At 38.7% G+C, this 12,412-nt stretch overlaps 1 protein-coding gene and 1 non-coding gene across 2 annotated transcripts; both read left to right on the forward strand.

Annotated features, from left to right (window-relative positions):
* Positions 1 to 2,543: 2,543 nt before the first annotated feature.
* Positions 2,544 to 2,615, forward strand: TRNAW-CCA (transfer RNA tryptophan (anticodon CCA)). The gene has a single exon. It is a non-coding gene; the product is annotated as a tRNA-Trp (tRNA).
* Positions 2,616 to 5,419: 2,804 nt separating this feature from the next.
* On the forward strand, positions 5,420 to 6,745 carry LOC145525712 (hemoglobin fetal subunit beta). The gene is made up of 3 exons (XM_081539231.1): positions 5,420 to 5,557; positions 5,687 to 5,909; positions 6,492 to 6,745. Exons 1-3 carry the CDS (start codon positions 5,472 to 5,474, stop codon positions 6,618 to 6,620), a joined length of 438 nt encoding a protein of 145 aa, XP_081395357.1. The 5' UTR covers positions 5,420 to 5,471; the 3' UTR covers positions 6,621 to 6,745.
* The last annotated feature ends 5,667 nt before the right edge of the window (positions 6,746 to 12,412 follow it).

Here is a 12,412-nt window from a genome sequence, read left to right on the forward strand (position 1 = left end):
AACTGTTTGAAGGCAAATGAGCTTGCAAATATTTATTTGTTTCTTTTCATGTTTTTACACATTGTAGGCACCAAGAATCCTTTACACCCCAACGCTATGTTTAAAAACCACAGGGTCACATCCCAGAATCAGAGACATCTCAGGGAAATCTTAGGAAGTTTCCTTTCACACTCCTGAGCACAGAAAAGTCATCATAAGAATTAGACATTTTCAAAAGATTTGAAAGAGGGTAAGAGAGACTGTGTTTCACAATGTGGAATGAGAAAGCAAAGTACCCTTCTTCCTTCTAAATGTTCATAAAAAACTAAAGAATATCTGAAGAACTTACTGTACTTTCTCTTGTTCCTTCACCTTTGGAACTGGCCAATCAATCTAGACAAGAAGTTGGGACTGAAAATCCCAATACTGGAGAATTCAAGAGAACATCACTGGGGCGGGACTTGGATCAAGTTCAAACAGTTGCTGTATTGTTGGTGTTGGTGTCTCCACATTGGGAGTGAGGCGGAGGTCAAGGGATGGAAAGAGACTTGGTAGCTTGTTATATGTTTTCATTCCTTGTTAAAGCGGAGCTTCTGTAAAAGTCTAAGAGTAAAATTAATTTCTTAATATTTGATTTTATTTGATAATTTACCCAATAGTTATTTCTAGTACCGGCCAATCATGTTGTTTTATAGATCATGTTCAGTATGTGTTAATGCAGATGGGGTATGTGTGGAAGAAAGAAAGATGGAAAGAGACCAGAGGCAAGGAGAGAAGGACAGAGGCAGAGAGGGACACAAAGAGTCAGAGAGAGAGAAAGGGAGGGAAGAAGAGGGGGGGAGAAAGGAGAGGAGAGAGAGAAAGGGAGGGAAGAAGAGGGGGGAGAAAGGAGAGGAGAGAAAGGGAGGGAAGAAGAGGGGAGGGGAGAAGAAAGGAGAGGAGAGAGAGGGAGGGAAGAAGAGGGGGGAGAAAGGAGAGGAGAGAAAGGGAGGGAAGAAGAGGGGAGGGGAGAAGAAAGGAGAAGAGAGAGAAAGGGAGGGAAGAAGGTGGGGGGAGAAAGGAGAAGAGAGAGAGAGAAGTAAGTAATATTGTGCATTGATTTCCATAATCATTTTAAAATCAACCAATTGAATGTCATGGGAATTTAGAATGATATTCTATATTTTCCATCTCTTAGGCCTCAGAGAAGTGCCCTGAAAGTTGGCTTTGGGAATTAATGCCTTATATATTTGTCAAGGGTGCCCAGTCTGAAGCCACAATTCTGCCTTTCCAAACCCACAGCTTCAAATTTCACTTGAGAAAGACTACCCCTTTGTTCTTGATAAATCAATATCATAGCCCACTTTTGAGGTAAATAAAAGCTAATTCTGAATGAATTAAAACCTGAAAGAAACATTAATATGGAATTGATAAACTGAGACATTAACTGTCCTGTAATAATTAGGATATATTTTATCAAAGTTATCACTATATTGATTTTACTGTTTTTAGGAAAAAAAAACGATCTTTTAAAACATGAGTTAAATTGCACCATTTCTAAACTATTCTGTTTATGACCTCTGTTTCTATGAGCTCTGCTCTTCAAGAAGAATTTACTTCATTTTATTTTTTTTGTTTTATTTTATTTTACTTTATTTTTGAAACAATGCTAAAACTGAGGTAACTAAGATATTGTACATCTGGGGAAGGAGAGTAAATAATAATGCTTTATCTTGTAATAAACATTAATGGAAAATAATCGAATAAATAGCTATTTTACCCAGAAAAATATAGATGAGTTTGGTGAAATATTGTACTTGGGTAATTAAAAATTGAACAGCAGAGCATGTACAAAAGAATTCCAGCTGAGTGAAATTTTTGAACCAAATGATGAAATTCTTGAAGCAAATTCATCTCTGGATGAATGTCATGATTCTCTTGAAGAAAGTCAATACTCATCCACTTAATTATACTCAGATTAGGCCCATCCTGGTATAGAACATTAGGAATTAGGTGATCTTGCCAGACTGGAATAAAGGGGAAAAAAAAAAAAACCAAACAACAAGAAACTGTCTGTCTCTCTCTCTGTGGACTTGTATGGGTGTGAGCTTGTGTGTGTACGTTCAGTGCTCAATGGGGATGGAATCAAAGTAGAGCAGACATGCTGTGGATCCCTGCACAGAGTCCAAGAAAGCTCATGATGGTGAAGATGGTAGTGGGCCTAAGAAGCACTCCAGAACCTTTTAGTGGCGACCTGGATTTGCACTTCAGGCTCTGAACATAACCCTACTTATATAACTATTCATTCTTCCTTATTTTTGCCTGAACTTTTGATTGTCTTATAACAACTTGCAGGCTTGTCCCTGCAGAGTTATGGTAATAGAAAGAAAAACCCATTTCACTCTTTAATCATACCAAGTAGCAAGCATGAAAGACAGCAACAGCTCGAGCCCTGAGACTTGCATGATGGTGGCTGCAGCAGCAGTCAGTACAAAAGAGGGGCTCATAGACCATTCATGGCAAAGGAAGACATAAAAAAGAAGACACAGTAGAAGAATTTGTATATATATATATATATACGGGCTTCCCTGGTGGCTCAGAGGTTAAAGCATCTGCCTCCAATGCGGGAGACCCGGGTTCGATCCCTGGGTTGGGAAGACACATATAGATACATATACACACACACACATATATATATATATATACTGGAATACTACTCAGGTATAAAAAAGAATGAAAATTTGCCAGTTGCAACAGCTTGGATGAACCTGTAGGATATAATGCTTGACGAAATGTCAGACAAAGAAAGACAAAATCCTGTTTCTTGTGACTTATATGTGGAACATAAAAAGCAAAACAAACAAATTAATATAACAAAGCAGAAACAAACTCACAGATACAGAAAACAAGCTAGTGGTTACCCATGGGGAGAGGGATCAGGATAGGGGCAGGGGATTAAAAGATACAAATTACCATGTATAAAATAGATTAACAACAAGGATATATTGTGCAGAACAGAAAACATAGTCAATAATTTATTGCAACTTTAAATGGTGCATAGTCCTTAAAAATACTGAATCACTATGTTGTACACCTGAAACTAATATAATATTATAGATCAAATATTTAAAAATAATTAATTCAAATCAAATGAATTAGGGAAATCATCTCTGAAAACAGAAGATGATAGGGGAAGTCTTTAAGTACATGTTAATTTCTGTCAGTCAAGACAGCAAAATTGTAGCCCTGACAATTTGTCTCCTTTACAAGAAAATATAGAAATAGATTATACTATTATTTAGTAAGTTCTGTGAGGGTTCCATAACACAGACTTCATGAAAAGACATGTCCAAAGTTTCCCAGAAGAAGTCCTTTCACTCACATAGGCCTGACCACTGATATCAGGGGTGTGAAGTAGGGTCTTTAAAAGAGTACAAATATAAAACAATGATAAAGCTAACAGAGATTTCAGTTTAATCAATTGAAACTCAAAACTAACGGTCAAACCAAATGTAGCTTTTTGTTTGTTTTTTGTTTTTAACATTTGAAACATTTGAAAGATCTTTTTTCCCAGAAGTCAACATGTGGAATTTTTTTTCTAAGTATAGACCATTAGTTAGAGCCTCTTTGTTTGAAGGTTGTAGAAAAGAGTGAATATAAATTGAAAATGTTTAAACTCTATATTTTTTTCCCCTATAATCTTTTGTGGGCATATAATTCTACCCTATCTTCCAGAGAGCCAGGCAAGAGACAAGGCTTTTCTACATGTCTGAAAATATCAGAATGAATTTGTTCACAAGTACTTGATGGGGAATGGGCCAGGTCAAAGGGGTGAGGAACCTTCATTTACCTAGCAATGACGGAAAAAATATTTTTGAGGATGGAATAACGAAAGCTGGACATTTATGAGTTTCTTTGTAACAACTAGAAATGCAGAAGTCCTTTCCTTCTAGTTCACCTAAAAATATATTGGAGTTACAGAGACATAGAGCTGAAAGAATGAGAGATATTTTAAAACATGTCTTATCAGTGATGGCAAAGGTGAGAGAAAGGTGATTCTAGACATCAAGTTGTCTGAATTAGGAGAAGGTTCTAAGGTGAGAGAAACATGGGAAGTAAATATATATGCTCCTGTCCTTACTGGAAGGAAGTAGAAACTCAAGAAGAAGGGAAGATGCAGAACGTAGAGATGATAGAATATAAATATATATTTATATATTTAATTTAATTTAATTTAATTTAATTTATATCAAATTGTCCCCTGAGGGGACCCTCAGGGAACTCTGAAGTTCTGCTGAGCTCAGAAATGCTTGCTGCTTTTGCTTTTGCCTTCAATATTCTAGTAGTAAGAAACAGACCTCTATACTTCAGAAGTTTTTTATTGCCTAAGAAGGTAACAGGATTTATTACATGGGTGGGAGGAGGGGCAAAGAGAAAAGAAATATTTGAAAAGCTGTAGATAATGAAGAATACATTTTAGTGAAAGAAGGTGTAAGTAAAGTATATAGAGAGAACAGAATTATGGATGATAAATAAAATAGAAGTAATTCTTATGAACACAGTACTCTTAGAGGTTTAGAGGAAGAAAACAAATAATCTGATTCAAGCTGGAATGTCTTTCCACAATTTTATTCCTCTTTTTAAATCATGGAGAAGCTTCTCTGTTCTTCAAGACACTTTCCCAGGTCAGTCCATGAGGAAACAATTTATATGCCTCGATTTAGTCTTTGAACACATTGCCTCTCTCAGGGTTATTGAAAATTTGGGGGTTTGATTGATTTTTTACTTCTTTGTATTTCTTACTACATGGAGAGGTCTCTATTTTTTCACCTATGGATTAATGGAGTAGCTATTTCATAGGACCTCTGGATCCATACTTATTCTATTTTTCCATCATTATTTATTTGGTCATAAATGAAGTTAAGAAAAATTTGAATGAGTAGATAAGTAAATGAATATTTGTTTTCATACCAGAACAATTTAATCCCAAACAACCAAACAAAAGAGATGCATATTTAGAACAGGGGCAGAGGTTTTATCCATGCTGTCCTTGTAATTATTTTGCATATTCTGAAGGTACATAGTCTTAAGTTGAATCATAGTGGACAAATCCTTTCCACTTTCTGCACCCCGGATTCTTCATTTGTGTAATAAGAAAATTGAGGAGGTGGTTTCCAAGAGGGTACCTCATTGTGATTCTAAAATCTCTACAAGCAAACTTGCTAAGGAAGATGATTTTAGTAGCAATTTGTATTGCTGGAATGACTGAGACTTAGAGATGCCCAGAAAGAGGGCTGAAGGTCTAAAGTCAGTGCCAGGAAGACTAAGGAGAGGTATGACTGTCATCATTCAAGCCTCACCCTGTGGAACCACACCTTGTCCTAAGCCAATCTGCTCACAGAAGCAGGAGGGCAGGAGGCAGGGCTGGGCATAAAAGGAAGAGCTGGGCCAGCTGCTGCTTACACTTGCTTCTGACACAAACGTGTTCACTAGCAACTACACAATCAGACACCATGCTGACTGCTCAGGAGAAGGATGCCGTCCTCGCCTTCTGGAAAAAAGTGAACGTGGCTGAAGCTGGTGGTGAGGCCCTGGGCAGGTAGGTATCCAGCTTACAAGACAGGTTTAAGGAGACTGAAAGGCACGTGGGCGTATGGGAACAGAGCTGTCCCCTGAGATTCTGAAAGCTGCTGACTTCCTCTGACCTTGCGCCCTTTTCACCCCTTAGGCTGCTGGTTGTCTACCCCTGGACTCAGAGGTTCTTTGAGCACTTTGGGGACTTGTCCACTGCTGATGCTGTTATGGGCAACCCTAAGGTGAAGGCCCATGGCAAGAAGGTGCTAGACTCCTTTTGTGAGGGCCTGAATCATCTCGACGACCTCAAGGGTGCCTTCGCTTCGCTGAGTGAGCTGCACTGTGATAAGCTGCACGTGGATCCTGAGAACTTCAAGGTGAGTTTGTGGAATCCTCAGCGTTCTTCTTTTTTATGGTCAAGCTTGTGTCATGGGGAGAAGGCTGAATGGCAGGATGCAGTTTAGAATGGAGAAGAGGGATTCTGGTTAGAGTGCTAAGGACTCCTCAGAGTCGTTTAGATTCTTTTAACCTCTTTGCTCACAACCAGCACTTCCTCTGATTCATTCTTCTTCTCTGTTGTGTGAAATGTCTTCTCTTTTTAATTACATTCTTTGAGTGTTCAATTCAAAAAAAGATTTCTTCTTTTATCTACTTTGAAAATGGTATCTAATATTTTCTCCTTATCTGTTCCTTTCAAGGGATAAATGTTGTATTGCTTTTTGAAATGATTCAAAATAATAAAAATGATAACAGTTTTGGATTAAGATAGAAAGAGAGAAACATTTCTAAATATAAATTCAGGCTGATATGGGTAGCTTCACATCAGTAGTAGCATCTATACTTCAGTCATCTTTGTGTTAATATCCTAGGGGCACAGCTTGGGATGAATCTGAAATACCCTGAATCTAACCTGGGTACCTGCACTAACTCTGCCCTTGCTTAATGTCTCTTCCACACAGCTCCTGGGCAATGTGCTGGTGGTTGTGCTGGCTCGCTGCTTTGGCAGTGAGTTCACCCCGGAGCTGCAGGCTGACTTTCAGAAGGTGGTAACTGGTGTTGCCAATGCCCTGGCCCACAGATATCACTAAGCTCCCCTTCCTGATTTCCAGGAAAAGTCTTTTCATCCTCAGAGCCCAAAAACTGAATATGAAAAAATTATGAAGCATTTTGAGCATCTGGCCCCTGCCTAATAAAGACATTTATTTTCATTGCACTGGTGTATTTAAATTATTTCACTGTCTCTTACTCAGATGGGCACATGCGAGGGCAAAGCCCTGAAGACATAAAGAAATGAAGGGCTAGTTGAGACCTTGAGGAAATATATCAGTATCTTGGGCCCCATGGCAGGAGTGGTTGTAAACAGTTGATGTTAGTGGAAAACAGACTCTGCTCCTTAGTCTTACTTTCCCCTAAAGAATTCAAGTTGCAGCTTGATTTGGGAGTTATATCATTGGTATATTTTATTTAAATCAATTATCTTATTTCGCCTTCCTTGTAAATGTCTCTTCTCTTTAATTGTCCAGAATCTCACTTAAATCCATTAAGTACTTCTGCCTAATGACACCACTGTTTAAAATTTTCTTTAGGCATTTTACTGTCCCCATTGCTCTTTCTCCTCTGACCTCTTTTTATCTAACTTTTTCTGTCATCTTATAAAGATCTACAAGAAGGACAGAACCTTCTGTGCTGGATTCTGGAAATGACATATGAATTTTGAGTAATCCTTGTTCCCTCTTGCATCGTAATTCTGAATCTCAGCTCAGTTCACTTCAGTGGCTCAGTTGTGTACGATTCTTTGTGACCCCATGGACTGAAGCCTGCCAGGCTTCCCTGTCCATCACCAACTCCTGGAGCTTGCTCAAATTCATGTCCATCGAGTTGGTGATGCCATCCAACCATCTCATCCTCTATTGTCTCCTTTTGCTTTCAACCTTTCCCAGCATCAGGGTCTTTTCAAACGAGTCAGTTCTTCACAGCAGGTGGCCAAAGTATTAAAGCTTCAGCTTCAGCATCAGTCCTTCCAATGAATATTCAGGACTGATATCCTTCAGGTTTGATTGGTTTGATCTTCTTGCATCCAAGGGACTCTCGAGAGTCTTCTCCAACATCACGGTTCAAGAGCATCAATTCGTCAGCAGTCAGCTTTCTTTATTGTCCAACTTTCACACCCACACATGACTAGTGGAAAAACCATAGCTTTGACTAGATGGACATTTGTTGGCAAAGTAATGTCTCTGCTTTTTAATATGCTGTCTAGATTTGTCATAGCTTTTCTTTGTAGGAGCAAGCGTATTTTAATTTCATGGTTGCAGTCATCCTCTGCAGTGACTTTGGAGCCCCCCAAAATAAAGTCTCTCACTGTTTCCATTGCTTCTCCATCTATTTGCCATCAAGTGATGGGACCAGATGCCATAGTGTTAGTTTTTTGAATGCTGCGTTTTAAGCCAGTTCTTTCACTCTCCTCTTTCACTTTCACCAAGAGGCTCTTTAGTTCCTCTGCTTTCTTCCATAAGGGTGGTGTCATCTGCATATCTGAGGTTATTGATATTTCTCCCAGCAATCTTGATTTCAGCTTGTGCTTCATCCAGTCTGAAATTTTTCATGATATACTTGGCATAGAAGTTAAATAAGCAGGGTGACAATATACAGCCTTGACCTACTCCTTTCCCTATTCTGAATCTAGTTGGGGGTTCTGAAAGTAATGCATCTAACAAGTGACTGTAAATGAGTATACAAGACTTTTATGAGATCTGAGAATGAAGCCCTTGGTATGAAATGGGTGGTAAAGATAAGTAGTATAGACAATTGTCCAAAAGACAAGAAGACAAAAATCAGAAAAGAAAAGGAGGATAGCATAGACCAGATCACCGATGAATAATGTGTTTGTGTATTATGAGAATTTCAGGTAAACAGGAAAGACAACTGAAGCAAAACTGCCTGAGATAGAATAGAATAGATTATAAATTTTGGTAAACATGGTGGAAGGTATTCTTAAAGTTAAAAATTCACAATCAAGAGGATACAATCCAGCCATTACTCACAAGATGTTTGCACTGCCAATCGACAAGTAAAGTAATATAGTTTAACAGTTTAGAACATCATTTTGAAATCAGACAGCCAGCATTGAAAAAAAAAAAAATACTACTTATTAGCTCTGACCTTGTGAAAAATCAGCTAACTGTCAATTTGGCATATAAACATGTCGTCTTTAAATTTTGCAGGAAAATGAAAAACATAAAGTCTCAACGCAATTCCCTACTTTGACTTTTAACAAGAGTTAATGTCAGGTGATTGCAGCCATGATTGCAGCCATGAAATTAAAAGACGCTTACTCCTTGGAAGGAAGGTTATGGCCAACCTAGATAGCATATTTAAAAGCAGAGACATTACTTTGCCAACAAAAGTCTGTCTAGTCAAGGCTATGGTTTTTCCAGTGGTCATGTATGGATGTGAGAGTTGGACGGTGAAGAAAGCTGAGCGCCGCAGAATTGATGCTTTTGAACTGTGGTGTTGGAGAAGACTCCTGCGAGTCCCTTAGACTACAAGGAGATCCAATCAATCCATCCTAAAGGAGATCAATCCTGGGTGTTCATTGGAAGGACTGATGTTGAAGCTGAAACTCCAATACCTCATGTGAAGAGTTGATTCATTGGAAAAGACCCTAATGCTGGGTAGGATTGGGGGCAGGAGGAGAAGGGGACAACAGAGGATGAGATGGTTGGATGGCATCACTGACTCGATGGACATGGGTCTGGGTAGACTCCGGGAGTTGGTGATGGACAGAGAGGCTTGGCATGCTGCAATTCATGGGATCGCAAAGAGTCGGACACGACTGAGCGACTGAACTGAACTGAACTGAACTGAATGTCAGGTGAGAATTTACAGAGTAAGTTGACTCATTTAACATCTCTTCCTAAATGCAAAAGATCTCAGGTTGGGATGGCAATATTGAAGAGCAGGGAATTTGGGGGCCTTTTTTTTTTTAATGGATCTTAAGAACAGGCAACCATGCTAGCAGCATCCATGTCTAGAAGACAGTTGAATTACTATGTATGTCTGGAATCAACAAGTTAGAGAAAAGTCTCTCATTTTTAAGTCAAAGGTTTTAGGGGGTCAAATCAGAGATGAAAATGTTTGATGGTAGAAAGCAGTTTGAGAACAGTCCAGTTGAAATAAAACAGAGCACAAAAAAGAGACAAAGATATCAATCAATATAAAAATGTGAATCAGTTGGCTGATGCATAGATCATCAAATGCCCTCTTTTATATTTTGCTGTTGCTGAGTATTTTCAAGGATAGATAACAAGAGCATGGAAGCTCATTTATGTTACAGTCTAATCAAATCATATAAATCCTGAAGGGAACTTCTCAGACACCCAGATGACCACAGTTAGATGCATCCTGCAACATAATTTTTTATCATGCTTCTAAATAATGGGTAGTCATTTTTCAATACTCATTCATTATAAGAATATCATTTATAGATATCTTATACAATATGTAGTAAGTAAAATAATGTGCTGTGCTTAGTCACTCAGTCATGTCCAACTCTTTGTCCCCATGGACTGTAGCCCACCAGGCACCTCTGTCCATGGCGATTCTCCAGGCAAGAATACTGGAGTGGGTTGTCCTTCTGCAGGGGATCTTCCCAACCCAGGAATGGAACCGAGTCTCCTGCATTACAGGTGGATTCTTTACCAGCTGAGCTACCATAAATATACGTAAACATACATATAGGTATGTAAACATACATATCTATAGTAATGTAAACATACATAAAGATAGTATATAATAAAGGAGAGCATTCAAGAAATGAATAGTTATAGCCATTCACGTAAACTTTGATTTTAAAACTATTCTAGGTTTGTGGCAAATAAGCTGTCTCTGATGCAAATGTATTTACAACCTCTGAACATCTAGTTCTCTAGACTAGGCTTTAAAGGGTTTTTATCTTTTCAGTCATTCCAAAACTCTTAAATACTTGACCTCACCTATATTTACTCAATTTGCAACAGATCTGCCTTATGCATCTTATTCATCTTTGGGGCTTCCCTGGTGGCTCAAATGGCAAAGAATCTGCCTGCAAAGTGGGAGACCTGGGTTTGATCCCTGGAAAAGACCTGAGAAGATCCCCTGGAGTGGGGCATGGCAATCCACTACAATATTCTTGCCTGGAGAATCCCCATAGACAGAGGAGCCTGGTGGGCTACAGTCCATGGGGGTCGCAAAGAGTTTGACAGGACTGAGCTACTAAGCACATTGTGCATCTTTGAAGAAAGGGAAAATTTCAGAGCCTGCTTCTGCCCCCTGCTGGTTCCCATATGGCATCATGAGAAGAATCATCTATTTAAGAGTGACACTATCAGGAATTTTTTGAGGCAGGTCCAGTGCGGATGCCATTAAATAATTATGCTGAAATACAAGCAAAAATCTGAATTGTCCTGGAATATAGAGTTGTTTTTATTCAATGTAATTATAAAGATACTAACTTTTAGACTTAACACTCTCCCTCTGTGCCTTTGGCTTTCCAGGTGGTGCGAGTGGTAAAGAATCCATCTGCCAATGCTGGAGACATAAGAGACCTGGGTTCCACCCTTGGGCTGGGAAGATCCCCTGGGGTAGGAAATGGCAACCCACTCAAATATTCTTGCCTGGAAAATCCCATCGACAGAGGAGCCTGGCAGGCTACAGTCCACAGGATTGCAAAAAGTCAGATGCGACTGAGCGACTAACACTTCTTATGCCTTTAGATTAAGCAAGGATTGTTGGTCATTACCTATTCCAAAAAAAAATCATGAAGTAATCACACAGGGAATCATTTCCAAAGGACAGAAAAAAAAATACCATAGGTGTCTGAACACATAAATCAGTTTAAACTGCAGAATATAAGAAAAGACTGCCCAGAAAAAAGTTTTCTGTTTAATCAGTCCCAGATATGCTTCCAAATCAGCATTCCAGACAAAGTGCACAGAGGAAGACCATGATCCTATCATTACATTGGATGGAAACTCACCTGCGTTTGTCCTGTCCGGTTGTTTATTTTATGTCAGACATTATTTTGGTTGCCCAAAATTCAGAAAGAAGTATTCTGCACCCTGACTTTGTGGTGGTCACATAACACAGCATAATGTTTGGGGAAATAATAGGTCTCTTTTTCTCTTCTTGGTACAGGTGAAGCATCTGACATTTCTGAATACTTTCCCCATGGATTCTTCATTTATCATTCTCATCAACACCGTACTTTCCTGACTCCTATCCTACATCTCAAAACAGAATTAAAAAAAAAAATTCCAACACTTATTACTCTTCTGTTGCTGTGATGTTGATATTCTCTTTGGCAGTACCATTAACATTCGTGGCTTGTCTGAAGAAGCTTGAAGGAGAGTATGTTCTTTCAGTGCAGGCCTACATTTACAGAATAGTTGCATCTTTTGGCATCAATCCCAGGGTCGAACCTATATGTCTGGTACACGCTGGGCACGATAGGAATCGTACTCAAATTTTGTATTTTATGACCAAGATCAGCAAGAATTTCTAGGATGGCAACTGTTTTATATATCATATAAGTCTTACATATGATGACCCAAGATTGAAAATGTGTGGTCAACAGGGATCAGATATGAGTACCTTAAGATATGAGTGCTTAGGTCTCATGGCAACTATTTGCAAACTTGCCTTGTTTTTATACCTCTGTGAGGTACAGCTCTTATTTCATAGATAAAATTCATTAATACAATATTTGTTTGATAAATGTTCACTCTATTCTAAAGCTCATTTTATATATCAGTGAGCAGAAGGAAAAAAAAAAACCATAATATAACTCCTGGTCTTCTAGAACTTCCAGTAGATCTAATGGACAATCAGCATATAGCAAATAGTA

The sequence above is a fragment of the Giraffa tippelskirchi genome, chromosome 11 (genome assembly GCF_054371585.1).
Source record: "Giraffa tippelskirchi isolate mGirTip1 chromosome 11, T2T-mGirTip1v1.2.pri, whole genome shotgun sequence".
Taxonomy (NCBI): Eukaryota; Metazoa; Chordata; class Mammalia; order Artiodactyla; family Giraffidae; genus Giraffa; species Giraffa tippelskirchi.

What these genes read in the sequence shown, in the direction of transcription:
- LOC145525712 (XM_081539231.1), top strand. Translation starts at nt 5,472, where the DNA reads ATGCTGACTGCTCAGGAGAAGGATGCCGTCCTCGCCTTCTGGAAAAAA. An exon ending in GGTGGTGAGGCCCTGGGCAG is followed by an intron (nt 5,558 to 5,686) that starts GTAGGTATCCAG and finishes TTCACCCCTTAG; the next exon opens with GCTGCTGGTTGTCTACCCCT. An exon ending in TGGATCCTGAGAACTTCAAG is followed by an intron (nt 5,910 to 6,491) that starts GTGAGTTTGTGG and finishes TCTTCCACACAG; the next exon opens with CTCCTGGGCAATGTGCTGGT.